The sequence below is a fragment of the Zosterops lateralis genome (assembly GCF_965231275.1).
Source record: "Zosterops lateralis genome assembly, chromosome: 30".
NCBI classification, from domain to species: Eukaryota; Metazoa; Chordata; class Aves; order Passeriformes; family Zosteropidae; genus Zosterops; species Zosterops lateralis.
The window spans coordinates 5043114-5070833 of NC_139790.1; the positions used below are offsets into that span (position 1 = coordinate 5043114).

General features: G+C 53.6%; 2 protein-coding genes across 2 annotated transcripts; both read left to right on the forward strand.

Moving 5' to 3' along the window:
- On the forward strand, positions 1 to 12224 carry TACR1 (tachykinin receptor 1; the record flags this gene model as incomplete). The annotated part of the gene is made up of 5 exons (XM_083880334.1): positions 1 to 392; positions 3314 to 3508; positions 6948 to 7098; positions 8489 to 8685; positions 9566 to 12224. 5 exons carry the CDS (start codon positions 1 to 3, stop codon positions 9858 to 9860), a joined length of 1230 nt encoding a protein of 409 aa, XP_083736460.1. The 3' UTR covers positions 9861 to 12224.
- A 5596-nt stretch (positions 12225 to 17820) lies between these two features.
- NCAPH (non-SMC condensin I complex subunit H) lies at positions 17821 to 27599 on the forward strand. The gene is made up of 16 exons (XM_083880553.1): positions 17821 to 17894; positions 18718 to 18810; positions 19567 to 19705; positions 20104 to 20222; positions 20986 to 21175; positions 21614 to 21709; positions 21802 to 22036; positions 22535 to 22683; positions 23210 to 23313; positions 23505 to 23627; positions 23899 to 24006; positions 24611 to 24766; positions 25410 to 25517; positions 25990 to 26072; positions 26354 to 26429; positions 26947 to 27599. The coding sequence occupies exons 2-16, from the start codon at positions 18763 to 18765 to the stop codon at positions 27004 to 27006; spliced, it is 1794 nt and encodes a 597-aa protein (XP_083736679.1). The 5' UTR covers positions 17821 to 17894; positions 18718 to 18762; the 3' UTR covers positions 27007 to 27599.
- Positions 27600 to 27720: the final 121 nt, after the last annotated feature.

Genomic DNA, 27720 nt, shown 5'->3' on the forward strand with positions numbered 1-27720 from the left:
ATGGATGACTCCCCGGCGCTGGCAGCGGAGCTGGAGCACTTCAACTCCTCCCTGAACGAGTCCTGGGCCAACCCCTTCGTGCAGCCGCCGTGGCAGGTGGCCCTGTGGGCCGTGGCCTACGCGCTGATCGTGGTGGTGGCCGTGGTGGGCAATGTGGTGGTAATGTGGATCATCCTGGCGCACAAGCGGATGCGCACGGTCACCAACTACTTCCTGGTGAACCTGGCCTTCGCCGAGGCCTCCATGGCCGCGCTTAACACCGTGGTGAACTTCAGCTACGCCGTGCACAACGAGTGGTACTACGGCACGGCCTACTGCCGCTTCCACAACTTCTTCCCCATCGCCGCCGTCTTCGCCAGCATCTACTCCATGACGGCCATCGCGCTGGACAGGTCAGTGACCGGCCATCGGGTCATTCCTGGCCGGAGATCAGAGCCTGGGGACAGTGACTGGGGTCACTCCTGCCCCAAGCCCAGAGCCCGGGGTCAGGCCAGTGGCCATGTCACTCCTGCCTGGGGACAGGCCACTGACCAGGGTCATGGGGGTCACTCCTGCCCAAAGCCCACATCCCAGGCCTGGGGCTCGGCTCAGATCTGTCTGTTCCACCACAATTAACACAAAGCTCATTCAGGTGCTAAAAATAACCAAGCCCTGGCTGCAGGTGGCTTTGGGAATCCTTTGGAAGTGCTGGGAGCTTGGGAAAGGCTTTGGGGTTGGCGCAGGGTGCTGAAGGATCCTTTGGAGCAGGCTTTGCCTTCCCTTCCCTTCCCTTCCCTTCCCTCTCCACATTCAGGAATTCAGGCACAAAATGGCCTCACCTCACAAACCCCATGCCCACCCGGCCCTGCCGTGCCTGGAGCCATTCCATGGATTTGGGCTGGGTTGGGAATGTCTGAGGAACAGCTTCAGGCTGGGAAAAGCTTCCTGGTTTGGGGGGTGTCCCCAGGCAAACCCACCTGGATTCCAGGGGTGGATCCAGCGGGAGAGGCTAGAGCCTGGGATTCCGGGATTCCTCCATTCGGCTGCCAGGGTTGGGTTTTCCCTGCCCAGTTCCTGCTGGATCCCAGATCCCACTGGAGCCATGATCCAAAGCTCAGCCCGATCCTAGTAGGGCTATGATCCAAAGCTCAGGATCCCAATGGGACTGGGGGATACTGACCCCCTGGAACCCCCAGGATGTCCCTTCCCTGCTGTCCCTCCCTGTCCCGGGAATTTGGGTATGGGGACAAATCCAAGCTCTGGAGCAGCCTCGCTGATCTCTCTGTGCATTTCAGATTTTTCCAAGGCCACGTTCCTGGAGCCAGCTGGGGTCTGTCGCCTCTCCCAGGGAATAAAGAGAATTCTGGCAGGGATCCGAGGGGGGACGACACTTTTCCTGCCGTTTTTCAGCACCTTTGGCACCACTGGCTCCAAGATTCCATTTGGGAAGCAGAGCCGGAGGTGGATGAAGCTCTCCAGGCATTAAAAAACAGCCCCGGGTTTGGTTTTGTTACAAAACCCTCGCCCTAAAATCCGTGGGAATTGAGGCAATAATCAGTAAAACCCAGGATATTTCCAGTTTCTCTCCCATGGTGCTGTTCCAGGAGGATCTTTGGGATCAGCTAGAAAAGCCCCTTTGGGGCTGGGATGAATTCCAGGGATTATTTTTTGGGGTGAATAATTTAATTTACAGCCTTTGATCCACTCCGGAAAAAACAGGAAAGCAAATCCAGGGAAGCTGCAGCAAAACAGGAAGGTCTGGAAGGCTGGGGCTGGAATTTTTTGAGGATTAGCATTCCCAAAACATCTTCCTGCACCTGCAAACCCTAAAGAGAGGCTCAGTTTTCCCAAAAAATCCAGGCTCCCACTTGGAAGCTACAGCCTCCATGTACTTCAGCTACATCCCAAATTCCAGCCAGGAATCAGGAAGGGAACAAATCCCATCCTCAGCCCCTCCAGGCATCTCCAAACCTTGGAAAATTCATCTTTTCCTGTGTCTGGGACCTGACAATGGAGCTGAAAGGCAGGAAAAGCAGGGATTTATTCCAGGAGCCTGGAAGGGAGGAATCACTCCTGGCCAGCAGCAGAAGAATCTGTGGGAATGGGGAGCTGGGGTTGGGAACGGGGAGAGATGGGATCAAGATTGGGAATAGGGAGAGCTGGAACTGGGGTTGGGATTGGGAAGAGCTGGAACTGGGGTTGGGAATGGGGGGAGTCGGGATTGGGAACAGGGAGAGACAGGATCGGGAATGGGGAGAGATGGGATTGGGATTGGGAATGGATGGAGCCAGAACCGGCATTGGGAACAGCAGGGTCAGGACTGGGAATGGGCAGAGCCCAGACTGGGATTGGGAATGGGCAGAGCCAGAGCCTGGACTGGGAACGGGCAGAGCCAGGATTGGGAATGGGCAGAGCCGGGATCAGGAGCAGCAGGGCTGGGTTGGGATCCCAGTCACAGCTGGGATGGGGCTGGAATTCCCAATTTCCGCCAAAAGTCAGAGAAGCAGCGTGGAATGAGCCTCATGTTCCCAAAGTCTGGCAGGCGATGGGATCCGGAGCAAGGACTGGGAGGAGCAGAATTCTCCCCAATCCCTCTCCCTCCCTGCAGGCAATTCCCAGGGTACTGAATGGCCTTGGAAAAACTTGGAAAAGCCACCATGGAGCAAATGGGGATTGTGATTTGACCTATGGAATCCAGGAATCCTGGAATGGGGATTGGGAAGGACCTCAAATCCCATCCAGTGCCACCTTCCCCTATCCCAGGCTGCTCCAAATCCTGTCCAGCCTGGTCCTGGACACTTCTCAGGATCCAGGGGAATCCACAGCTCCTCCAGGAATCCCCCAATGGAATTTTTTGTGGGATCCATTGTGGATTTGTGGGGGATTTGTGCTGGAAGTTCCTCCATCCCCTCCTTTCCCTGGAGCTGCTCCAGCCCTGGGCACGAAAGAAAAACAGACGGAAGTTGTTCCGAACACTCTGGACAATGGCAGGAAATTCAGGATCGGGGCTGGCACCAAGGCGCCTCAGGAAAATCCCAAAGAACTCAGGGCCCAGCAGTTCCCTTGGCTCCCAAATTCTGCCCCCCCATCCTTTGTTTTCCCAAAGGGAACACTGGGATTTTCCAGCCCTGAATCTTACTTTTCACAAAGGGCACACTGGGACCTTCTAGCCCTGATTCCCACTTTTCCCAAAGCTGGATCATTGAGATTTTCCAGCTCCCATTCCCACTTTTCCCACAGCTGTAACTCCGGGATTTTCCCACCCCAATTCCTGCTGTTCCCAGACCCGGAACTCCGGGATTTTCCGGCCCAAATTCCCATTTTTCCCTCACAGGTACATGGCCATCATCCACCCGCTCCGGCCGCGCCTCTCGGCCACAGCCACCAAGGCGCTGATGGGGCTGATCTGGCTCCTGGCGCTCCTGCTGGCCTTTCCACAGGGATATTTCTCCATCACTGCCGAGCTCCCAGGACGCGTCGTCTGCCTCGTGGAGTGGCCGGAGCCTGGAGGAGCCGTGTCTGGAAAAACGTGAGTGGGAACGGGCTGGGAGCAGGGAAATCCACAGGGAAATGTGGGAAATGGAAGGGAAATGGAGGGAGGAAAAGGAGAAGGAAAAAGGAGAAAGGAAAAGAAGGAAAGAAAGGGAAAGGAAAGAGGAAAAGAGAAAAAGGGGGAAAGAAAAAGTAGGAGGGAAAAGGGAAAGGAGGAGGGAAAGAGAAAGGGAAAAGGGAAGGGAAAGGGAAAAAGGAGAAAAGGAGAACAGAAAAGGAAAGGCAGAGGAGGAAAACAAAAAGAAGGAGGACAAAGGAATGGAGGAGGGAAAGGGAAGGAAAGGGGAAAAGGAGAAAAAGGAAAAAGGAGAGAAAAGGGAAGAAAAAGGGGAAAAGGAAAAGGAAGAGGGAAAGGGATAGGAAGAAAAGAAAATGGAGGAGGACAAAAGAAAGGAGGAGGGAAAGGGAAAAGGGAAAGGGAAAAGGGGAAATGAAGGGGAAAAGAAAGAGGGGGAAAGGAAAAGAGGGGAAGAGGAAGGAGCTCCCAGAATTTCCGAAGGGTCTGGGTATGGTTTGCCGAGGGGAGTTAAATGTCAGGTGTTGAGGAAAAAAGCAGGGGGAAGGAATAAAATAGGGAATAGAAAAGGGAATGGAAAAGGAATATAAAAAGGGAATAAAAAAAGGGAATAAAGATGGGAATAAAGACAGGAATAAAATAGGGAATAAAGAAGGCAATAAAATAGGGAATAAAAAAAGGGAATAAAGTAGGGAATAAAGAAGTGAATAAAATAGGGAAATAAAAAGGGAATAAAAAAAGGTAATTAAAAAAGGGAATAAAGAAGGGAACAAAAAAGGACTTTGTGATCTCTAGCCCTGAGGAGGGAGAAATTTGGGCTGTGGAATTCTGCTGGAGCCAGGGCAGGTGTCCAGATCCAAGAGTGGCCAGTGCCAACCCGCCCCCCCAGGTGTCCTTTGTCACCTCATTCCCAGAGTGGCAGAGAAGGACCCGGGGCCAGAGGGCTCTGGGGAGGTTTTCCAACCTCATTCCATCCTTGGGGGTCCCTCCCAGCCCAGAATATTCCAAGATTCCCAGCCCGGAATGAGGCAGCCACTGACTGGGACAGATCATTCCAGTGACATTTCCAAAGGCTGATCCCAAAGGAGAACATTAAATCCAAGAGGGATCCACGGTCCGAAGCTGGGAAAGCTGGGAAAACTGGGAAAGGAGATCCCTGGTAGCTTCAGGATGGGTAAATCCCCAAAAAGAATTCAGGGATTAGGAAGAACTTGCAGCTTGGCAGCATCTCAAATCCTCGGGAATTCCCTGAGTGGATCCCGGGCTGGGATTTGCCTGTCCTAAATAATTCAGGACAGGTGTTTGGGTCATTCCAGAGGTGCCATTCTAGCCCTTTCCCCGCTCCATGGCCTCAGAGTGGTTATTCCGGGAACGCTGGTGGCAGCTGCTCCATTTGCGGCGCCAGGAGGAAAAAATTCCATCCTTTTTCCAGTTCCCAGGGCAAACAGGAGGAAAAAAACAGGGAAACAGGAAAATTCCAATACTTTTGGGAGGAAATTCCTTTGGAGCACTTCTGGGGAGCACAACCCTGGTGCAGAGGTTACCAGAGCTCTTTTTTCCTTGTAATACATCCCTGTTTTCAGCTGGAGTCGATAATTCTGCAGAATTCGATCCAACCATCGATCCCTGTTTCCCAAAGGGATCAGGAATTCCATAGCAGCCATTTGGGGTTTTCAGGGAAGGGAGAAGCCACCCCTGGATCCTCTGGGAATTCAGATTCCCCAGGGACATCCCTTCCATGCCAACATTCCCAGGAATTGCCAGGGAAAAGGAGGCAGCAGCTCCATCCTCCGTCCTCCCGCAATTCCCTCTACCCCACACCAGATCCTAAAACCCTTCCAGCTGCAAACCCCGATTTTCCCTGAGTGCTCCAATCCCAGGAATTCTGCAGGCAGAACAATCCCACTGCTTTTTCATGCCTGACATCCCAAAAGAATTCCCAGAGCTGTCTGGAACAGCTCCCGTAGCCCAGACACCTCTGGCATTGAGGCTCTGCACTGCTGACGTTATCCCGCAGCTCCTCCAGACATTCCTGCAGCGCTCCGAGGATCTGGAATTCCATGGGAACCACAACAAAATCCTCCTCTGGAGCCACTGAGACGCCTCTGGAATGAGCCAAACGAAATTCAGCCCCGCAAAGCCCATCCCAAATGGAATTAGGGCCGGGAAAATCAGATTCCAGTACCGAGCAGCAGCGGGGCCAGGCCCAGCCCCGTTCCCTGTGGGGGAATTCCCAGAGCTGTTCCTCACTTTCCAGAGCTGGGATTCAATCCAAGCTCCCAGGAAGAGGAGCAGGAGCAGGGATGGGAGCAGTTGCAGGGCCTAGATTGGAGATTGGAGTCCAAGTCCTTGGAAAGATGCAGGAGCTGGGATTGGAGCCCAAAAACCCACCCAGAGGCCACAAAGCCTTGGGAATAAAATTCCTACTAACCAGTCAGGATTTGGGAAGTTTTCCAAGCTGCCACCAGCTACGTTTGTGGATTTAGTTTTTAGGGAAGAGAGGATTTTCCGGGATTTTCCACAAGGTCGGAGCCTCCGTCCCCTCCTGTGGTTAAACATGGAATTATTGGATTTCGATTTCCTCTTAAACCAGCTTCTCTTTTAACAGAAGTCCTCACTGATCCACAGCATTCCCAGTGCTCCCACGGCATTTCCAATGCTTTCATGGCATTCCCAGAGTTCCCACAGATTTCCCAATGCTCCCACAGCATTCCAAACTCTCCCACATCATTCCCAGTGCTTCCATGGCACTCCCAGTGCTCCCATTCCTGGTGTTTGCTCCACAGGAAAATCCTTTTTTCCTCTCAATGTTCCCATCAGTTCCTATTCCCAAATCCCACTTTTCCAGCAGGAATTCCAGCTGAAGGGTGGGAGCAGAGTGCATCCATCCCCAGGATAATGTGGGAAGTGAGGAGATGAGGAGTGAGAGAGAAAACTCAGCTCCAAACATCCTTCCCAGAGGAAATTCCCAGGAATTTCCCAGCTACGTCCCATCCCAGGAGGTGCCAAGGGGAAAATCCCCCCTGTAGGGGCTCAATCCAGGTGGAAAACACCCCCAGGGGGTAAAGTGATCCAAGAGGGGGAAAACTCACTTTTCCCAAGAGCAGGACAAGTCTCCCGAGGTTTTATTCCATACGGGGAGGGGAGGGATCCAAAATAGAAAAAGGGGGAAGACTGGGGGGGAAAGCAGGGAATTCTTCCCAGCCCAACCCTGCAGAAATTCCAGAATTGTGCAGGATTAGGAATTGTGCCAAATCATCTTTCCGAGTGCAGCTGTTTTCCTCCAAGCTCTACTTGGGACAGGCACCGGATCCTCAGATTATCCCCATTTTTTTTCCACGTACCACTTTTCTGTGACCATTCTGCTGGATCCTCAGGGATTATCCTGGTTTTTTTCCAGGTACCACTTTTCCATGACCGTCCTGCTGTACCTGCTGCCGCTGCTGGTGATCGGCTGTGCCTACGGCGCTGTCGGCCGCACGCTCTGGGCCAGCGCCATCCCCGGAGACTCCTCCGACCGCTACCACGAGCAGGTGTCGGCCAAGAGGAAGGTGAGGAATTCTGGGTGGGGCTGGATACAGAATTCCTGGCCAATCCCAACCACGAGCAGTCTTGACAAGAGAAAGTGAGGAATTCTGGGAGTGGCTGGATCCAGAATTCCTGGCCATTCTCCCCAAGGTAAGGAATTCTGAGCATGGGTGGATCCAGAATTCCTGGCCAATCCCAACCATGAGCAGGTCTCAAAGAAGCAAAAAGTAAGGAATTCTGGGAGGGGCTGGATCCAGAAGTCCTGGCCAATCCCAACCACAAGCAGTCTTGGACAAGAGGAAGGTGATGATGCTGGATCCAGAATTCCTGGCCAATCTCCCCAAGGTAAGGAATTCCAGGCATGTCTGGATCCAGAATTCTTGGCCAATTCCAACCATGAGCAGGTGTCGGCCAAGAGGAAGGTGAGGAATTCTGAGAGGGTCTGGATCCAGAATTCCTTGCCAATCTCCACAAAGTAAGGAATTCCAGTCACATCTGGATCCAGAATTCCTAGCCATTCTACCCAAGGTAAAGAGTTCTGAGTGTGGATGGGTCCAGAATTCCTGGCCAATCTCAACCATGAGCAGTCTTGGACAAGAGGAAGGTGAGGAATTTTGAGTGTGGATGGATCCAGAATTCCTGGCCAATCTCCACAAGGTAAGGAATTCTAGGCACGTCTGGATCCAGATTTCCTGGCTAATCCCAACCATGAGCAGGTCATGGCCAAGCACAAGGTAAGGAATTCTGGTCATGGCTGGATCCATAATCCACAGCCAATCCCAGCCAGTCCCAGCCCCAAACCCTTCACTGGGGAGGGTCCTCACCGGGAGCAGGGGAGGACTTGGTGGCTGAGGATGGAGCAGGGTCCTCTGGACACTTCCTCCAGAGGTGTGGGTCAACCAAGATGTTGACCATGGGTTCCCAATTGGAAAGGCCATTCCAAAGGGTGGGATGACCATTGAATGGGCTTAGGACACCTTCTCCACAGGTGTGGTTTAACTGAGACATTGACCACACATTCTCAGTCGGAAAGGCCATTCCAGAGGGTAGAATGACTGTTGGAGGGGTTTAGGACACCTCCTCCACAGGTGTGGTTTAACCAAGATGTTGTTCCCAGTTGGAAAGGTCTCCAAGGCCCAAAAGGTTGGAATGACTGATGGATGAGTTGAAGATGGAGCAGAGTCCTGTGGGCATCTCCACAAATGTGGTTTAACCAAGACATTGACCACAGATTCCCAGTTGGAAAGGCCATTCCAGAGGGTGGAATGACCAATGGATTGGGTTTAAGACACCTCTACGAAAGTGGTTTAACCAAGATGCTGACTGCACATTCCCACTTGGAAAGGCCATTCCCAGTCAGAAGGGCCATTCCTGAGGCTGGAATGGCTGCTGCATGGCTCTCCTCCGTGGCAGGTGGTGAAGATGATGATCATCGTGGTGTGCACCTTCGCGGTGTGCTGGCTGCCCTACCACGTGTACTTCACACTGCAGTACCTGCGGCCGGAGTGGTACCTGCGGAGATCCATCCAGCAGCTCTACCTGGCCGTCATGTGGCTGGCCATGAGCTCCACCATGTACAACCCCATCATCTACTGCTGCCTCAACGACAGGTGGGAGCACTGCGTGAGTGGGAACACACTGGGGGAGACGTGGAGCGGGGTCCCAGAGGAGAGGATGGATGGGGTTTATTGGGATGGTTCTGTCCTGCCCTTTGCCACTTCCAGAAGAGGTGGGGGAGACACAGTTCTCACCTGGAGTCTTTCCTAATCCCCATGGATTCTGAGAGCAAATATCAACTAAAACAATTCCAACTCCTAATTGAGGTTTAGAGTGGGTTTTCCATTTCTTAGGGGGCTTTTCCATTTCTCAGCAAGTTTTCCATTTTTCAGGGTTTTTTTTGTTTCTCAGGGAGTTTTTCCATTTTTCAGGGGGTTTTTCATTTCTCAGGGTGTTTTTCCATTTCTCAGCAGGTTTGTCATTTCTCGGTGGGTTTCTCATTTCTCCAAGGGTTTTTCCTCCGCTTAGTGAAAGATGGCAATTCTGTCATGTTTAGAAAAGCTTAGCTTTATCTTCCCCTTCCTTTGGCCATGTCTATCCCAATTCCTTTGGCCACATCCATGTCTTTCTCAATTCCTTTGGCCACAACCATATCTTTCCCACCTCCTCTGTCCATCTCCATCCCATTCCTTTGCCCATCCCCATCCTATTCCTTTGGCAATCTCCATCTCATTCCTTTGAGCATCTCCGTCCCATTCCTTTGGCCACATCCATGTCTTTCCCACCTCCTCTGGCCACATCCATCCCACTCCTTTGTCCATCTCCATCCCATTCCTTTGGCCATCTCCATCACATTACTTTGTGCATCTTCATCCCATTCCTTGGCCATCTCCATCCCATTCCTCTGGCCATCTCCACGCCTCTTCTCACCCATGTCCGTGTCTCTCTCAACTCCCTTGTCCCATTCCACATCTCTGCCGTCCCTGTGGCCAGGTTCCGGGTGGGATTCAAGCACGCGTTCCGGTGGTGCCCATGTGTCAGTGTTGGCGAGTACGAGGGGCTGGAGCTGCGCTCGGCGCGGTTCCTGCACACGCACAGCTCCGTGTCCAAGCTCAGCCGCATGGACACCACCACCGTGGCCTCGGCGCTCGGCACGGCCGACGAGGAGCTGGACGAGCCCGGCCGGGCCGAGCGGCTCTCCCTGGACATGACCTCCAACGGCTCCTCCCGCAGCGACTCCAAGACGGTCTCCGAGAGTCTCAGCTTCTACTCCAACACGCTCACCTAGGGCTGTCCCCTCTGTGCCACCAAGGTGGCACCGCCCTTGTGCTGTGCTGGCGTCTCCTGCGCTGGTTTCCCGTCTCTTTTCCCTGGGATGAGTTCCGTGTGTTCTGTTGGAATGTTTTCACTGCCTGGTTGGAGATGGAGGGCATGCAGGAATGGGACAGAGCCGGGTTTTTCTCTGGAATTCCAGCACGGGACGGCACTTCCATGCTCTCTGCGAGGCAGGAGGGATCTCTCAGTGCATCCCACCCCATGGAAAACAACCCCATCCTGCACTTCCCTCCTCCCATCCTTAATGTCATTCTCCCTGATAGATATCCAGGGGGATCTTGAACCCCAAAATCTCAAAAAGGCTTTTTCCACCTCTGTGGGGAATCGTTGGCCACAGCACAGATCCAAGACTTCCTTCATGGCCTTGGATCATCTCCAGCATCCACATCCCACTGCTCCGTGGTCTCCTGCTGCTGCTCCAGATGTGCTCATCAGAACAGAGATTCCGAAAGGATCTCCTGAAGGATCTCCCAAAGGATGTCTGAGCTGAGCTGGGCTTTAGCTGCTGTTCCTCAGCCACCACAAGGAATTCCTGTGATTCCCTAGAAATCCAAGGTGATGCCTCTTGGATGGACTCTGGAATGCCATGGAGCTCTGGAAAAGGAGAGACCACCCTGAAAGTGATTCCCGCCCCCTGGAAATGGATTCCATCCCAAAAACAAGGATTGGAGGGAGATCAGGAATTCTCCAGAACTGGTTTCACCCCCAGGGTTCGGAGGATTCCTTTCCACCTCCTGGATTTTGTTTTAATCAGGGCATTTTTTTTTTCCTTTGCAAAAACCATGAGGTTTGTGATGTGTGTATGGATTTATTGAATATTTCCCTTCTGATGGATAATTTTCCCTGGACTCCTCCAGTGGATGAACTCACACCCAGAGTGAGGAGAAAAGGAAATGAAATCCCAAGTGGATAAACTGGGCTTGTTGGGAACAAAGCCACAAATCTGGGGACAGTTTGTGGGGAATTCACTCACAGTTGCTGCTCCAAGTTCTCCTTTGAGGTGTGGAAATCAGGCTCCTGAATAGATTCACTGGAAGGCTGGAGAAATGAGGGATGAACTCTGGAGAAATGTGCCAGTCCCTGCTCCATTCCCATTTCCTGGAATGGCTGAATCCAGAGGCTTTTCCAGGTGTTTTAGGCAGATCTCAAATCAGAGATTCAGTTCCAAAGATGGGGAATTCCTTTGCCTCTTCCCTGGGACCTGAAAAGAAAATCAGCAGATTTTTTGGGGGGTTGGGAATCCCCCAGAGCTTTGCTCCTACCCTTTGGAAGCACCCGGAGAACTCCCCCATCCCAAACCTCAAATCCCAGCCTGGAGCCACCTTCTGATCCTGAAACCTTTGGTTTCAAACTCAGCTTTGTATCCTGAAATGCAGAAATTCCCATTCCCACTGAACAGGAGCAGCAAATCCCAGATCTCTGCCCATCCACCCTTGGGATCTGCTCCAAAATCCACCTTTAAATTCCCCCTTTACCCTCCATTCCATGTGGGACCATCCCTCCCCCAGCACCAACCCCTGGATTTGGGGATTTTGTTGCATTTCGGAAATTTTGCTGGATTTGAGTATTCAAAACAGGTCTGTTCCTGGTTTGGTTCTGTTTGGCAGTAAAACCCCGGCGCCTTTGGAAGTCACAGCCAAGGATCCGGCGGTGCCTTTGGAAGCTGAAGCCAAGGACCCATCCGGGAGCAATTCCCATTGTTCAGAGCATTTTTCTGGGATTGCCGTGGATACAAGGCCCGCCCCGCCCATCCTTGTCTTTATTGTTGTTTTTATTTTCTGTCCCTCGAGGGCTCCTCATGGCCGAGCATTCCAGGATGGAAGTGCAGGATCTGCTGTTTATGGAGCGTTCCTGCACGGAAAGATGGGATTTGGGTTTTTTGGAATTTCCACGTCCTTGCTGGAGCCCTGGTGTGAGGTCACAGAGCCTGGCTCAGGAGCTCCCTGGGTTTATTTTCCATTAAAATCATCATAATCAAAAAAAAAAAAAAAAAAAATAAAAAAAAATAAAAAAAAAAAAAAATCCAATTTTCAGCCTTCAGGACCCACCGTGGACCCTTCCAGCCTTCCCCATTCTGGGATTCTGGGATTTTGGAATTTGTTCTTCTCCCAAACACCTCACCCTGCCCCAAAATCCCACATCCAGCTGAAAAATGGACACAATCATAATGCAAAATTTAGCATGGGAATCCCTCTTTTCCTTGGAATGTCTACCCCAAATTCCTGTAGAATATCCACCCCAAATCCCATTCCTGTGAGATATCCACCCCAAATCCTGTTCCTGCAGAATATCTACCCCAAATCCTGTTCCTCTGGAATATTCACCCCAAATCCATTCCTGTGACTCTGACATCCCTGGGGAATTTGGGATTTGGGGTGGCGGCAGCTGGAAGGAGCTTTCTGGGAAGTTCTTCCCATGGGAGCAACCCAAAAGAGGGGGAACCCAACCGTCCTTCCCAAAGTATCTCAGGATTGTCCCAGCGTGGATTTTCATGTATAAATATTCCTTTGATGTGGAGAATGGTTTGTTATCCCTTAACAAGGGGAGGACAGGTGGGAGCAGGAAGAGGTGGAAAAGGTGGAAAAGTTAAAATTCCATTAAAAAGATGGATGATGGGTTTGAGGCACCCTCGGTGGGAGGGGTTTGCCCTGAAATGTCACCAAAACAGGAAAAGGGACAATTCCCAAAATTCCTCCTCAAATTCAGGGCTGGGAGCACAGCACTGATTCCAGAATTGTGGAAAAGGCTCCAATCCCTCCTGGAAGTGCGGGTAGGGCTCAGGGCTGCTCTCTTCTCCAGGTGATTCCTGGTGTTTTCCAGTGTCCCTGATGGATCCTGGCTCCCTTTCCCAGGCTGGGCTTCCCAAATCCCACTGCTCCACTGGGGATGTGCAAGCCATGCTGCTCCAAGCCCTCTGTGTGCTGATGGTGGAACATTCCAGGTGGGAATTGCAAGAGCATCCAGCCCCTGCTGGCAGTTCCAGCCGGCTGGAATTCTGGATTTTAATTAAAGCAGCGCTCCCAGGCTCAGCTCCATCCCACAGGCCCAGTAAACTCTGGCTGTTGGTTTTCCATCAGTGATTTTATCCAGAAAAAGGAGGGAAGAGATGAACCTCCACACACTCCCAGCAGAGCTTCCCGTGAATGCCGGGCTGGATCCTCTTTCTCAGTGGGATTCAGATCCCAATGGTGCTGTTTCCTTCATTGGGATCATCCCATCCCAGCAGGATTCACATCCCAACAGAGCCATTTGCTCCATGAGGATCATCCCATCACCGTTCCCAGTGGGATTCAGACCCCAACAGATCCATCAGGATCATCCCATCCCAGTGAGATTCAGATCCCAAGAGATCCATCAGGATCATCCCTTCATCATCTTCCCCAATGGGATTCAAATCCCCACAGAGTCATTTGGGATCATCCCTTCCCACTGAGATTCAGATCCCAGCGGATCCATCAGGATCATCCCATCCCCTTTCCAGGGCTGTCCCTAATGGGGAATTTCTCACTCACCCCATAAAATGAGGTTGACCCTTTATTGGATACAAAATTCCCCCTCAGCCACACAAGGAAAGGGAATTCCACATTCCTTCCATCTCCAAGTCCATGGGAAACTCCAAAAATCAGGGGGTGACTCCAAAAAAACCCAAATTTTGTCATTTTTGGTGCTCTCCAAGTGGGATCTGCAGCTTTGAGTGAGCCCATCCCGCTGAATTCCCGCTCTGGTTCAGCCTCATTACCATGGATGCATTCCAGCATTTTGCATAAATGTTTGCTTAATGCCGAGTCCAAAATATCCCAGAAAATTAAAAAAAAAAAAAAAATTAAAAAAAAAAGAAAAAAAGGCCAGGAATTCAAGGCAGCTCCTGGCTCACAGGGCGGATCCCGTGGTTTCCATGGCACCCGGGGGGCTCTGGGATGCTTCCCAAAAAATCAGAGCTCAGGGAGGAACAATTTGGATTTGAGACATCGGGATGGAAGGGAATTCATGTTGTTCAGGAATCGCAAGTCTCATTTTGGGGCAGATTTGGGGTTCCTGGAGGGTGGAGAATTCCAGCTTGTTCCCAGCAGTAATTAGCGTTAATTACCCTGGTAATTACAGAGCTCCGAGCAGGAGCTGCTGGGAGATTTCAGAGACTGGGAACCAACCCGCGCTGGGTGGGAATTTGGGGTGGGAAACGAGGAATTCAATCAGATTTGGTTTCTCAAAGGCTGAGGAGCCTCCTGGGCATCGGAAATTCCAAAGGGAAGGAAGGGAAAAGGGGAGAGAGGGAATTGCTTCCACAGGATGGTTTAATTAGAAATAAATTATTCATTGGAGCAGCCGGATGGGCAGGAAAGGTTTGCTGGAGGATTTAAGGAATCCTGGGGGGATTCGCACTCTAAGCCAAGATTTTTTAGAAAGAAATTTCTCCGTGAGGGGCTGGGATGGAATTCCCAGAGAAGCTGTGGCTGCCCCTGGATCCCTGGGAGTGCCAAAGGCCAGGTTGTACAGGGCACCAAAAATCTGGGAAACCCTGGGATTTGTGGTACAGGCAGTGGGGATAAAACAAAGGGGGATGAGAGAGCCAAAAATCTTGGAAATCCTGGGATTTGTGGCACAAAAACTGGGGATAAAATACAAGGAATGAGAGTGCCAAAGGTCAGATCCTTACTGCTCGTTGGGAATGAGGGACCATTCCCAGGGAATGAGGAGCAGGGAGAAGAGATTGGGGCCATCCCGAGGTCTGTCACTCCCAGAGCATTCCCACTAAAGGGAAAAGAATCCATCTCAGCTGCATGTGAGTGCTGTGTGCAGCTGCCAGGCAGAACAACGCTTCCCAAGAAAATCTTGGAAAGATCCAACCCATTTCCCTCTCCCAAGCTTTTCATGAGCCTCCAGCTGAGAATGCAGCACTGGAACCGCAGCCAGAGGGGATGGACACGGCCCTGGGAGGGGAAAGAAGGGGGAGAATGCGCTGAAATCCCAAATCCAAGGCCTTTTCCAGGCTTCCATTCAGGGAATGGGCAGGGAATGGGCAAGGAATGATCTATGGATGGTCAGGGAATGGGCAGTGGATGGTCAGGGAATGGGCAGTGGATGGTCAGGGAATAGTCAGGAAAAGGTCAGTGAATAGACAGGGAAGGGGCAGGGAATGATCAGTTAGTCCCAGGGGTGGGAATCCCTGCCCATTCCCTGCCCATTCCAGGCAAGGTTTCCAACCCTCATTTCCTTCCCTCTTCCCAAGTTTCCCATCCCCTGCCACAGCTCAGGGACATCTTGGTGTCCCAAATCCTTCCTGAGCCCAGCTGAAAAAGGCCCAGCATTTCCCACCCCCGATTCCTTCTTCCCAGCTCCAAGGAATCCTCTCCCTGCATCCAGGAGCATCCCCGCACCCCTCCCAGGGATTTCGGGGATGCAGACCCCTCTGGAATGTGGAGAGCTGGAAATGGAAGCTTTCCCGAGTCCTGGCAGAGATTTATGGAGCCGGGAAAGGATCGAAGCCATTTGTACTATTGCTGTCACAGTGATCTATTCCCTCAATTCCCACTTCCATCCGGGAACGTTCCTGCCCTCTCCAGCACTGCTGATGCTGGGGAAAAATCCAACGCCGCCGTTGCCAGGGCAGGAATGATTAATTTGGGCATAAAACCCGTCAGAGTTCCTTGGAGTCTCCTCCGAGGGATGGGTTCGGCTGCAGAGATTGATTTGTTTACTGCAGCCACAGAAAGCGGGGGCTGCTCCCGGGAAAATACATCCCAGACTGAGCTGGGGATTTTCCAGCCTCTCCCGGTTATCCTGGAGCAGCCGAGGGAAGGGACCGACCCCATGGCTCAGCCCCCAGATTGTCAGGGGGACCAAAAAACCCCCAGAGTGCTTCAGATCCTCGAAGTTTGGGAATTGTCCAGGGCCTCCCCGGTGCTTGGAATTTTCCAAGATGATTCCAGGCTGCTCTTCCAAGGAGATTCCAGGCTCCAAGCATTGATTCCTTTGCCATTTTTGGGGTTGGATGAAGGCAGAGCTAAGATCCCTCTGGCTCTGTCCCAGTGCGGGAATTGAGCCCGGCTTCAGAGGGTTGGATCGAACCAAAATAAAAGTGGGATTTGGGGCTTAACAACCACCTCTAAATCCACATGTTCCTTAGGAAAAACGGGATTTTTCTCTTTTGATTGATGGATGGTTGTGTGTGGAATGGGTTCTATAAAAATCCAAGAGTGAATCAAGCTCGGCTCCAGATGGAGTCAAAATAAAAGTGGGATTCAGGGGTTAATGACCACCTCTAAATCGACATATTCCTTAGGAAAAATGGGATTTTTCTCTTTTGGTCGATGGAAGGTTGTGTTTGGAAGGGGTTCTGTAAAAACCCAACAGTCACTCCCAGCCTGGGGACACAGCCAGGGCTGGGCACTGCCAGGGATTGGTTTTCCCTTGGATCGGCCCTTCCCGGGAGCCTGGAATATCCTGGATGGGGGAACCCCCCCTTCCCTAAATCCAGAATTTCCCCCCCGGCAGATCCCGCGGCCCCATCCCGCACTGGAGCTCGGATTTGATGATGCTAACGGTGTTTTCCAACCTCAACAATTCCAGTTCTGTGATCCCTTGGCGGCCCCATGCGGGGAGGGGAAATCCTGGGGATCATTCCCGAGCTCCTACGGAAATCAATCCACGGCTTTTCCTCCTGCTCCCTCCAGTGGCTCAGCCGGGAAAAACCACCGGGAAAAACGGCGGCATCCAAACGCAGCATCCCCAAATCCAAAGATTCGGCCGAGGATGCTGGAAAAGCTCCTGCTCCGAGTCGATTCAAGTCCCTCTTCTCAAACTTTGGAGTGCAGCCGAATTCCCAAGCTTTGAGGGATGAATCTGACACATCCAGGCCATCCCAAACTTTTTCCTAAAGCTCCCAGAGCACAATGAATGATCTAGAAGGAAAAGTCGTGGATTTGTTTCCCCTCTTGGTGGAGCTGTGCCTCAGGCACAGAGCTCGGGGCTCCCCCAGGAATGTCCCCTCTGCCCGGGATCCGGGACCTGGAGCCAGGTGAGGGTCACAGGGAATGTGGGAATTACACCTGGAGAGTCACAGGGAACACACCTGGAGAGTCACAGGGAATATGGGAACACACCTGGAGGGTCCCAGGGAAGGCCTGAAGATTGCCCCCAGTGACAAGGTGGGGATCGGGCCCAGCCTGGGCTCTTTGATCCCAAAGATTCCAGCCTCGGTGATACCGGGACTCTGGGATTCTGGGATTCCGGGATAAGCGGTGCTGCTCCGGCAGCTCCTTCTCCTTCCGAGGGGTTCCGGGGCAGCACCGGTGGCTGTTGACCCGCTGCGGCCGCAGCCCGGCCCCGGAATTGGGGCAATCGGGCAATGTCGGGGCCGGTCCCTCCCGGGCTCCCTCAGGGCGCGGCCCCGCCCCCTCAGCCTCACGAGCGTTACTGAGCGCGCGCCGCGGTTCAAACCCACCATGCGGGGCGGGAGCGCCGCGCGCTGATTGGCTGCCAGGCCGGCCTCCGGGCGCTAATTGGTCGGAAGGCGCGGAGGGGGCGTGGCCGCGACGAAGGCGGGCTCCCCCTCAGGAGCCATGGCCGCCCGCACTCCCCGCGCCGCCGCCGCCGCCTCCATCCTCTCCCCGACCCCGCGGGCCCTCGGCAACACCGGCACCCCCGTGCTCGCCGAGTGCCCCGGCAATGACGATGAGCGCGAAAGGCGCCAGCGCCGCCGCTCCAGGGCTGTGGACGCGTCGCTGCAGGGCCTCGGCTCCCCCTCGCTCAGGTAGGGCCGGTACGTAGGACCCGGGCTGAGGGGAGAGCGCGGGCACCGACCCCGCCGGGCCCGGGCTGAGGGGGCAGAGCGGGCACCGACACTGCTCATCCCGGGCTGAGGGGGATCCCGGGCACCGACGCCGCTATGTCCCGCAGGCCCGAGAGCTGGCAGCCGCCGCTGCCTCAGTGGACCAACGCGCAGATCTCGGAGCACTACAGCACCTGCATTAAGCTCTCCACCGAGAATGTGAGTCGGGGCAGCCGCGTTTGGGCGCTGCGGGGTTTAAAATCGCTCAGCAGCGGGGTTTGAGATACCTCGGGCTTTGGCAGCGGGGTGGGACAGGCGAAGGGACCATAAAGAGCTGTCTGGTCCCAGCTGGGCCATTTCACAGCACGTGGGTTCTGTCCACACGGTTTTGGAATATCTCTGGGCAATCCCAGGTAAAAGTTCCTGTGGGACTTCCCAGGCATCAGTTCCTGCCCATTCCTCTTGTCCCATGGCTGGGCCCTGTGGAGCAGAGTCTGCATCCATCCTCCCACGTTCCCCCTTGGATATTTAAGGCTGAGATCCCCTCTCACCCCCAGCTCCCTCAGCCTTTGATCATCAGGGAGATGCTCCAGATCTCTCATCTTTGTCACCCTCCACTGGAGCTCCTTGTCCCTCCTGTCCTGGTGATCCCAGAACTGGACACAGCACCCCAGGGTGCCTCCTAGGGCTGGATCACTCCCTGACCTGCTGGGAATGCTCCTCCTGGTGCATCCCATTGGTGTCCTTGTCCCCAGGACACTCTGTTGTCCCTCAGGTCCTTCTCCACAGGGATCACCTCCAGCCTGTGCCAGTGTCCAGGGCTGTCCCTCCCCAGCTGCAGGACCTGCCTGAATTTGAATTTCAAACAATTCTCTGATGAATTTGACACAGTTCTCTGCCCATCTCTCCAGTCTCTTCCCAGAGGAAGCTGTGGCCACATCTGGGCTGGTGTTGCCCTCCCCTGGTGCCACCCAGGCTGTCCCCTCAGTCCCCAGGGTGTCCCTGGCCAGGGAAAGGGTTCCCAGCTGTGCTTTTATTGCAGAAAATCACGACCAAAAATGCCTTTGTGCTGCACCTGATCGATTACATGACCGACATCCTGAAGGAGAAGAACTCGGAGCTCACCAACTTCCAGGTCAGAGGGGTCCCTGCTGCTGCTGTATTCCCACATCCAATTAACCCCGGGCTTAATTAATGTGAAACTCCCAACACTGCTCAGGGGGCTGCCACCAAACCCCAGAAATTGGAGACACTGAGTCCTTTAAAGGCTGAATCCTCCCAGCTGTGGTGTTCAAGAGAGGGTTCAAAGTTGGGAGGCCTCTGAGCTAAAAACAAGGCTGGGTGAGGAAGGGAGGTGGTGCTGGGCTGGTTCTGATCCCAGAACTTGCCAGGGAAAAGCATCCTAGGAATTGTTGGGAGGGAGAGGTGGATTCCTGGATGGATGAACAGGGACAGGGGTTTGGGATGTGGCCCCCAGGATCTCCTGAGGGAAGGATGGGAATAGGGGCTCTGGGTTTCCCTGTGAGGTTCTTGGCCTTCCTGGTGAGATCTGGGCTTGGAAAAGTGCTTGGAATTTCACACCCTTCACCTCCTCATGCTTTGGGAAAACGGGATGATCCCAAGGGGGTGACCCTGGGGAAGGAGAGGAGACCAAACCCACCCCTTTCTGCTTCTCCCCGTTGCTGAACTTAATTCCAAAAGGATTTTTAGCTGTGATCCCCAAAAGAAAGCAAACTATGGGGAAAAAAAAAACCCTTTAGCTTTCACAATAAACCCTTTCCCTGTTATCCACTATTTTCCTGGGGATGCAGAGCACTTGGGCAATCCGCTCTGGGTTCCTCCAGGGTGGGATTTTCCTTATCCAGCTGGGAATTCCCTGCTCCTGGTGCAGGTGGCAGCCGGGACTCTGGATGCCAGCGCCAAGATCTACGCCGTGCGTGTGGATTCTGTCCACGCCGACGCCTTCAGGGTCCTGGGCCACCTGGGCAAGGAGCCAGCCCCTGCCAAGGACATGGACAGCCCCGAGGAAGGTGGGAATTCCCTCTTTTCCCCTCCAAAAACCCAGGAAATACCCTCATTTCCCACCTGGGATCAGGAGGAGCCTCAGAGCTCTTTTGGAATTGGGAGTTTTGAAGAGATTTGGGATTGATTGAATTCTCTGAGGGCTGGGAGATTCCAGATTAGTTCTCCTGGGATGCTGGAGCAGGGAGGGATGGAAGGAGGAGCTGAATCTGTCACTCAGTCATTTCAGATTTCAGTTCAGTGCGCAGTTCGGGGCCAAACAGAATCCACAAAAAGCCAACATTGCTCATCCTGAGTGAGGAATTTCAATGCCCGCTGCAGTTTATTGTACAGATTCCAGGTTTTATCTATTCTTTGGGCTATTCCAGCCATTCTGAGGTGAGATTTGTCCCTTTTCTCATGCCAGGCTCCAGCCCAGCCCCCGAGGCTGCCAGGAAAGCTCAGCCCAGGAAGAAGCAAAGCTTCAAAACCATTGAGCAGAACCTGAGCAACATCAATGTGTCCGAGGCCGGGCGCAGGGCTGAGGTGGGCTGGGACCCCTCCTCATCCTCCCCATCCTCCTCATCCTCCCCACCCCTGCTTTCCTGCTTTTCCATTCCCCTGGGAGCCGCACATGTGGGAATTCAGGCTCGGAAAAGGATCCTGGAATGGTTTGGGGTGGAAGGGCCTTAAATCCCATCCAGGGTCACCTCCCACCCTGCCAGCCCACTCCAGCCTGGCCTGGGACATTCCCAGGGATGAGCTCCAGGAATTCCATCCCAGCCTTTTCCATGCCCTACAGAAGAGGGAATTCCATCCTTCCCATCTCCTACGGGATTTGATTCCTCTTGGAGCTTCCCTTCATACCAGGCCCTTCCAGAGATGGCTGGGATTGGGATTGGGATCCTCCTGTGGCAGGAGAACCCTCCTGTCCTGGCTTGTCCCTGGATCCCAGAATCCCAATCTTCCCATGGGCAGGGACAATTCCCACTATCCCCGGCTGGGACACTCCCAGGGATGATCCAAGGGCAGAGAGGGAAAAAATTCTTCCTAAAATCCAGCACTTGGAACCTGGAGTTCCTTGAGTTGGAAGGAACACCTCAGCTCATCCCATTCCAGCACTTCCCACTATCCCAGGCTGCTCCAGCCTGGCCTGGGACACTCCCAGCGCTGGGAAGGAGAAGTGAGGATTGTTTTCCCTTGGGATCTGCTCTCCAAAAGCTCTCCCTGAGCCCTCCCTGCCCCTCTCCATCCCCTCCATTCCTGGATTTCCATCCTCATTCCTGGATTCCCATTCCCGTTTTTCCAGGTGGATCCCATGTTCCAGCGAGCCGCCGCCTCCTTTGACGAGTGTAACACAGCCGGGATTTTCCTGTCGGGGCTGCACTCCCAGAGCTTCCAGAGCCGCCTCCTCTTCCCCTCTGGGATTGTCCCTCTGCCCTCCTCGGAGAGTCCAGCCCTGCCCAGCACCGACCCCGTCACCGTGGCCAGCCTCAAAGGTGAATCCCAGACTCTTCCATGCTTTCCTAGCCTTTCCCAGACTTTTCCCTGCTTTTCCAGCCGTTCACAGTCTTTCCCAGACTTTCCCTGCCCTCATCCAGTTCCTTTTCCCATGCCTTTGTTTGGTGCTCGGATCCCTGCTGGAAAACTGGGAATTTTTGAGGTTTGAGGTCCTGAGCCAGGTTAGGAATTCCTGAGCCACATTAGGAACTCCTGAGCCAGGTGGGAATTCCTGATCCAGGTTGGAGATTCCTGAGCCAGATTAGGGATTCCAGAGCGAGGTGGGAATTCCTGAATTTTGGAACCTGTGCAGGAATTTTGGAGGTTTGAGGTCCTGGGCCTGATTAGGGATTCCTGAGCCAGGTTGGAGATTCCAGAGCCAGGTGGGTGTTCCTGCTCAGATCCCAGGAATTCCCCTATATCCCACCTCTCCACAGCCCTGCTGGCCCCATGCCTGGAGAAACGCCGGATCTGCTCCTCCCTGGCCGGATTCCAGTTCACCAAGTGGGATGAGGAGTCCCACAATGAGGTGGGTGGGGAATTCCTGAGCCAGGTTGGGAATTCCCAATCCAGGTGGGAATCCCTGAGCCACATTCCTGAGACAGGTTGGGAATTCCCGATCCAGGTGGGAATTCCTGCTCTAGTGGGGTTCCTGTGTTGCAGTCAGTGTCGGCGCTCCTGGAGAAGTTCCGGAAGAGCGAGCAGGTGTTTGATCCCAACGTGGATCCTGACAGTGAGGACGGGGAGGGCTGGGCCCCCTCCCAGCTGGAATTCCAGCCAGAATCTCCCACTGGAGAGAGGATCCAGGAATTCCAGGAGAACGGTGGCGACTCCCTCGGGACACTCGGCCACAGCAAGAGGTGGGAACGGGGATCCAGGGCCGGGACTGGGGGCTGGAGAGGAATTCCCAGTCCCTGTGAGGAGCTCACTTCCTGCTCCAGTCCTGGGTGCATCCGGGACTGTATTCTAGGAGTATATTCCGGGACTGTATTCCAGGATCTCTCTGCCTTCCAAGGAGAACTTTGCCAAATCCAGTTGTTTGTCCAGCAGAACCGAGGCTCTGGAACCCTCAGTGCCTCACTCATAGAGCTAGAGCAGGGATAATAAATCCCAGGAATTTCACAGGAATTCTGAGCAGGGATAACAAATCCCAGGAATTCCACAGGAATTCAAAGCGGGGATAACAAATCCCAGGAATTCCCAGCAGCTCCTGTGCCTTTCCAGGACTGCTCAGGGGTAATGAATTCCCTTGGGAATGCTGTCACTGAGCAGCTCCTGTGGCTTTTCCAGGACTGCTCAGGGATAACAAGTCCCGGGAATTCTGCAGGAATTCTGAGCAGTTCCCATTCCTTTTCCAGGAGCAATGGAGCTCCCTTTGGAGAGGGGGACATCGGCACGCTGAGCCTGCATGTGTCCCTGAATCCCGGGGAATATTCCTACTTCAGCCCCCGCACGCTCTCCATGTGGGCTGGCCCCGAGCACTGGCGCTTCCGGCCCCGCCACCCCCGTGAGTGTCCAGAGGGATCCTGGAATTCTGGGCTGGGAAGGGCATGGATCCTGGAATTATGGGCTGGGAAGGGCTCAGATCCTGGAATTTTGGGCTGGGAAGGGCTCGGAGCCCATCTGTGGGCAGGGACACCTCCCATTACCCCAGATTTCTCCAGCCTGGCCTTGGACACTCCCAGGGATGCAGCTGTGGATCTTCTGGGAATTCCATCCCAGCCTCTCACTTCCCTCCCAGCCAGGAATTCCTTCCCAAAACCCCTCCTTCCTCTCCAGACCTTCATCAGTTTCTGCTCTCACAAAAAGCCACGGACTCCTTTAAACCTTGGAGCTGAGGCTGAGCCCTGCTGCTCTCCCATGAAAAGGGGGGGAAATCCCTGTGGGTGACTTTTGCCTGGAAGGGATGTTCCAGTTGGGAATGAGCTGGGTGTGCTTGTCCTGGCCCCAGGCAGTGACAGACCTTTCCTTTCCCTCCTCCTTTTCCCCTATTTTTTCCCTTTTTTTCTCTCTTCCCTCCTCTCCCTCAGCAGCCCCAGGCCCAGAGAAGGATTCCCGACGGAAGCTTCCCAGGAAGGTTTTTGAGTTGGATTTCCAGGAGGACATCGACTTCCCGGCCCATTTCCGTAAGACCAAGGTGCCTGCAGAGCCCCTTTTCCCACAACAGCCCAGAATTCCCAGGATTTGGGCAGCTCTAGCTGGGGGTCGTGCCTGGATCTGGGAGGCACCTCAGCCCTGCCCCTTTCCAGACAAAACAGTCCCAATTTCTCCATGGAAGGCTGGTGGAGGTTCCCATTTTTCCATGGAGCTGTTTGATCCCGTTCCCAGGCATCCATAACTTTGGCTAAATCCATCCTGGAAAGCCAAAACATCCGGAGCACCACTCTCCCTGCAGACTTCAACTACGACCCCCAGAACATGGTGCAGCTTTTCCTCAAACCCTTGGTCAAGGTGAGAGCCTTCCCTGGGGAATTCCTGGGGATCAAGCTGGGGAGCCATCCCAGCTGATCATTCCCAAGGGATAATTCCAGGGAATTGTCCTGGGGAATCATCCTGAAGAATCACTCCTAGCACAAAACCTCTCCTCACTAAACCCTGGGAATGTTCTGGGATGTTCCTCAGGGCTGGCATCACCCAAACCCTCCTGGAAGGGCCAGAAGGGGATGATGAAGGGACAATGCCCCGGCTTTTCCCAGGAATACTTTGGGATGTTTTCCCACAGCTCAGCAGGAGCCGGGATCCAGTGGGAACCTTGGATAACGAGGCTGGGATTGAGGATTACAACTACGACAACCCCAACGACACCTCCAACTTCTGCCCTGCCCCACAGGTACAGCCCAGGGAACTCCCTGCTGGGAGCAGCGCAGGGAAAATCCATGGCCAGAGAATTCATGAGGGAAGGAATTGGAGCTCCAGGGCCCTCCAGGCTGGCCTGGGACATTCCCAGGATCGAGCTCCAGGAATTCCATCCCAGCCTTTTCCATGCCCTACAGAAGAGGGAATTCCATCCTTCCCAGCTCCTGTGAGATATGATTCCTCCTGGAGCTTCCCTTCATACCAGGCCCCTCCAGGGATACCTGGGATTGGGATTGGATCCCCCTGTGGCAGCAGAGCCCTCCTGTCCCTGTTTGTCCCTGGATCCCAGAATCCCAGTTTGGGATGGAAGGGACCTTCAATCCCATCTTGTCCCAATCTTCCCATGGGCAGGGACAGCTCCCACTAACCCAGGCTGGGACACTCCCAGGGATGGAAAAACGGGGATTTCTGCTCCCTGAACCTGCCTTGGGTTCAGCCTTCGCCCAATCCCATGGGGATAACCCCAGTCCCATGGGGAAGCTGGGCAGGAATTCCCACCCTCTGGAGTGGCTCCTGCTGTCTCTGGCTCCTCACAGGTGACTGGTGCCTCTCCTGTCCCACCTCGTGTCCCCTTGCAGGTCCCTGACAGCGATGACGATCCCGATCCCATGGAGTTCCCAGACCAGGCTGGGGACTTCCAGCTCCCGGCTCTTCCCAAGGCTCCGGAGCTTTCCAGGATCAACGGGAACATCCCGGCCAGTGGGGAGCTGGAGCTCATTGCTGAGCCACAGAAGGTCACTGGGATGGACTGGGAGCACTGGGAATGACCGTGAGGGACTGAGAATGATGGGGAGGGACTGGGAACACTGGGAATCACTGAGAGCACTGGGGTTGGAAGTGCTGGGAGGGACTGGAACCACTGGGAACTGGGAGCACTAGGAGGGATTGGGACTGACTGGGAGCACTGGGAGGACTAGGATGGATTGGGAGTGCTGGGAATGACTGGGACTAACTGGGAGTGCTGGGCTGGCAATTCCTCCCTGGCACTGGGAGCTGCTCCCTGGAACTGGGAATTCCTCACTGGGCTGGAGCAAAAACCTTTCAGCACCTCCAGGGTTAAAAATCCCAGTGCACCCTCCCCTGTGTGCAGGATTCCTGGGATTGCCAGGATTCCTGGAATTTGGCCTGGTTTGTCATTCCCAGAGGAACAATTCCCAAATTAAGTACTGGGATTGTTATTCCCACAGGAACAATTCCTGAATTAAACACCAGAATTGTCATTCCCAGAGGAACAATTCCCAAATTAAACACTGGGGGTTTGGCAGCAAGGCTGCACTCACTGTTATTCCCACAGAAAATCGGGAATGATGATAACTGTGGCTGTGGTCCCAGTGATCCTGATGATGATCTCGGACAATCCTGGATTCCCTCCCTCAGATCCATAAAATCCCCATCCACTACGCCAAGACTGCCAAGAAGATGGACATGAGGAGGCTGAAGAGGAACATGTGGGAGCTGCTGACAGAGCAGGGAACGGCGGGAGAGGTCAGGAAGGGGAAATTCCTGCTGGGAATTCTGCAGCAAATCCACCCCAATTCCATGGGGATGAACCCCAGTTCCATGGGGATAAACCCCAATTCTGTGGGGAAAAGATCCAATTCCATGGGGATAAACCCCAATCCAATGGGGATAAACCCCAATCCAATGGGGATAAACCCCAATTCTGTGGGGAAAACCCACAAATTCCAAATTTAGATAAACCTAAATTCCATGAGGAAAACCCCCAATTCCATGGGGATAAACCCCAATTCCATTAATAAACCCCAATCCAACAAGGGTAAACTCCAGTTCCATGGATAGGCCCCAATTCTGTGGGGAAAAGCCCAAATCCAACGGAGATAAACCCCAATTCCGTGGGGAAGAGCCCCAAGTTCCCCGTTGGCAATGATTGGCTGAGGCTTCCAGGGGTTTTCTTGGGAATTTCGGGGCTCTGCAGCTCCTGGATTTTCCTGAGCAGGGGGAGGACGCCGGGGAAGGGACGGACACGGAGGTGGCCGGAGAGAAGATTCTGAGTGACGTCACCAAGGATCTGCTCCACAGGTCGGGATGGGAATGGGAATGGGAAAATCCCTCTGGGTGCTGGGACAGGAATGGAACAGGGAAAATCCCTCATGGTAATGGGACAGGGAAGATCCCAAATGGGTGTTGGGATGAGGATGGAAATGGGACAGGGAAAATCCCCCTGGGTGTTCCCAGGGCAAACCCTTCCCTGGCAGGAGGAAAGCAGATCCCAGTGAGGAGCTGCGCTTTTCCCAATCTCTGCTCCTTTGCATTCCTGGCTGCTCTGGGATTCCTAGGGCTCTGATCCCGTTTTTCCACAGGCTCCCTCCTGCCATGGCCACCAACCTGTCCGTGCCCTTGGCCTTCGTGTGCCTCCTGCACTTGGCCAACGAGAAGGTGAGAGCAGAGAGACATTCCCAAAAATCCTGGGAATTCCATGGAATGCCACTCAATCCTGGTATTCCATGGAATGCAGCTCATTCCCAATAATCCTGGGAATTCCATGGAATGCAGCTCCAGGGAATGTTCCCATTCCCAGCTCATGCAGGGTTTGTCCCTCAGAGCTGTCCCCAGCATTCCAGACTCTGGATAAGGGAACAGAATCCCAGAATTCCTGAGGCTGGAAAAGCTCTCCAAGGTCACAGATTCCAAGCTGTGCTTGATCCTCACCTGGATTCCTTCCAAATCCAGGAATTCCTTGGAATTCCTCCAGGAATAAAGACTCCAACCCCCCCTGGGCAGCCCTTTCCCACCCTTTCCCGGAGGAAATTCCTTCTCCGTCCCTCACCCCCCAGCCAGTGGCAGGAGGGGTTGGGATATTCCCAAGCCTCATCTCGGGGGATTTTATTCCTTCAGATTCCAAAGGGAACAAAGCCTGGCTCTGCCAGACTCAGCTTTCCCTTCCCATTCCCAGAACCTGAGGCTGGAGAGCACCGAGGACCTGTCGGATATCCTGGTGAAACAGGGACACTGATCCAGCTCTGGGGAATCTTGGATTCCAGCAGAGCAATCCCAAAATCCCCAAATCCTGCTGCTCTCCGCACCTCCAGCAGGAAGGTTGGAATTCTGGGATGGGGAAATTTGGAATTCTGGGATGTCCTGGCTGGGCACAGGGACAGCTCAGCCGTGCCCATGCTTCCAGACGGGACCCAGCAGCTTTTCCCTGGGATTGGGAATTCTGCACCTCACTGTGAATCCCCAGTGCCTGCAGCAGAGCCTGCTCTGTGTCTCAGACTTTCCTGTCTGTATCCCAAACTTTCCTCTCTGTGTCCCAAAATTTTCTCTGTGTCCCAAAATTCCTGTGTGTATCCCAAAATTTCTTGTCTATAACCCAGATTTCCTGTCTGTGTACCAAACTTTTCTGTCCAAAATTTCCTCTGTCCCAGAATTTCCTGTCTGTGTCTCCAGATTTCCTCTGTCTGTGTCCCAAAAGTTTCTGTCTGTATCCCAAAATTTCCTCTCTGTTTATCCCAAAACTCCCTCTGTCTGTCCCAAAAATTCCTCCCTGTGTCATTCCCAGTCTTTAATTCCCAGTTTTTGGACTGACTGTTACTCCTGGCCCCTGTTCCTTCCATTCCATGGAATTATTCCCCTTTTTTTACTGTTTAAGGACAATAAACTCTGCACACTTTAGAGTGGAGCCTGGAAGGAATGAATCCCTGGAATAACCCCGGAGCAGGGTGGGGCA

What these genes read in the sequence shown, in the direction of transcription:
- NCAPH (XM_083880553.1), top strand. Translation starts at nt 18,763, where the DNA reads ATGACCGACATCCTGAAGGAGAAGAACTCGGAGCTCACCAACTTCCAG. An exon ending in CGGAGCTCACCAACTTCCAG is followed by an intron (nt 18,811 to 19,566) that starts GTCAGAGGGGTC and finishes CTCCTGGTGCAG; the next exon opens with GTGGCAGCCGGGACTCTGGA. An exon ending in AGGCCGGGCGCAGGGCTGAG is followed by an intron (nt 20,223 to 20,985) that starts GTGGGCTGGGAC and finishes CCGTTTTTCCAG; the next exon opens with GTGGATCCCATGTTCCAGCG.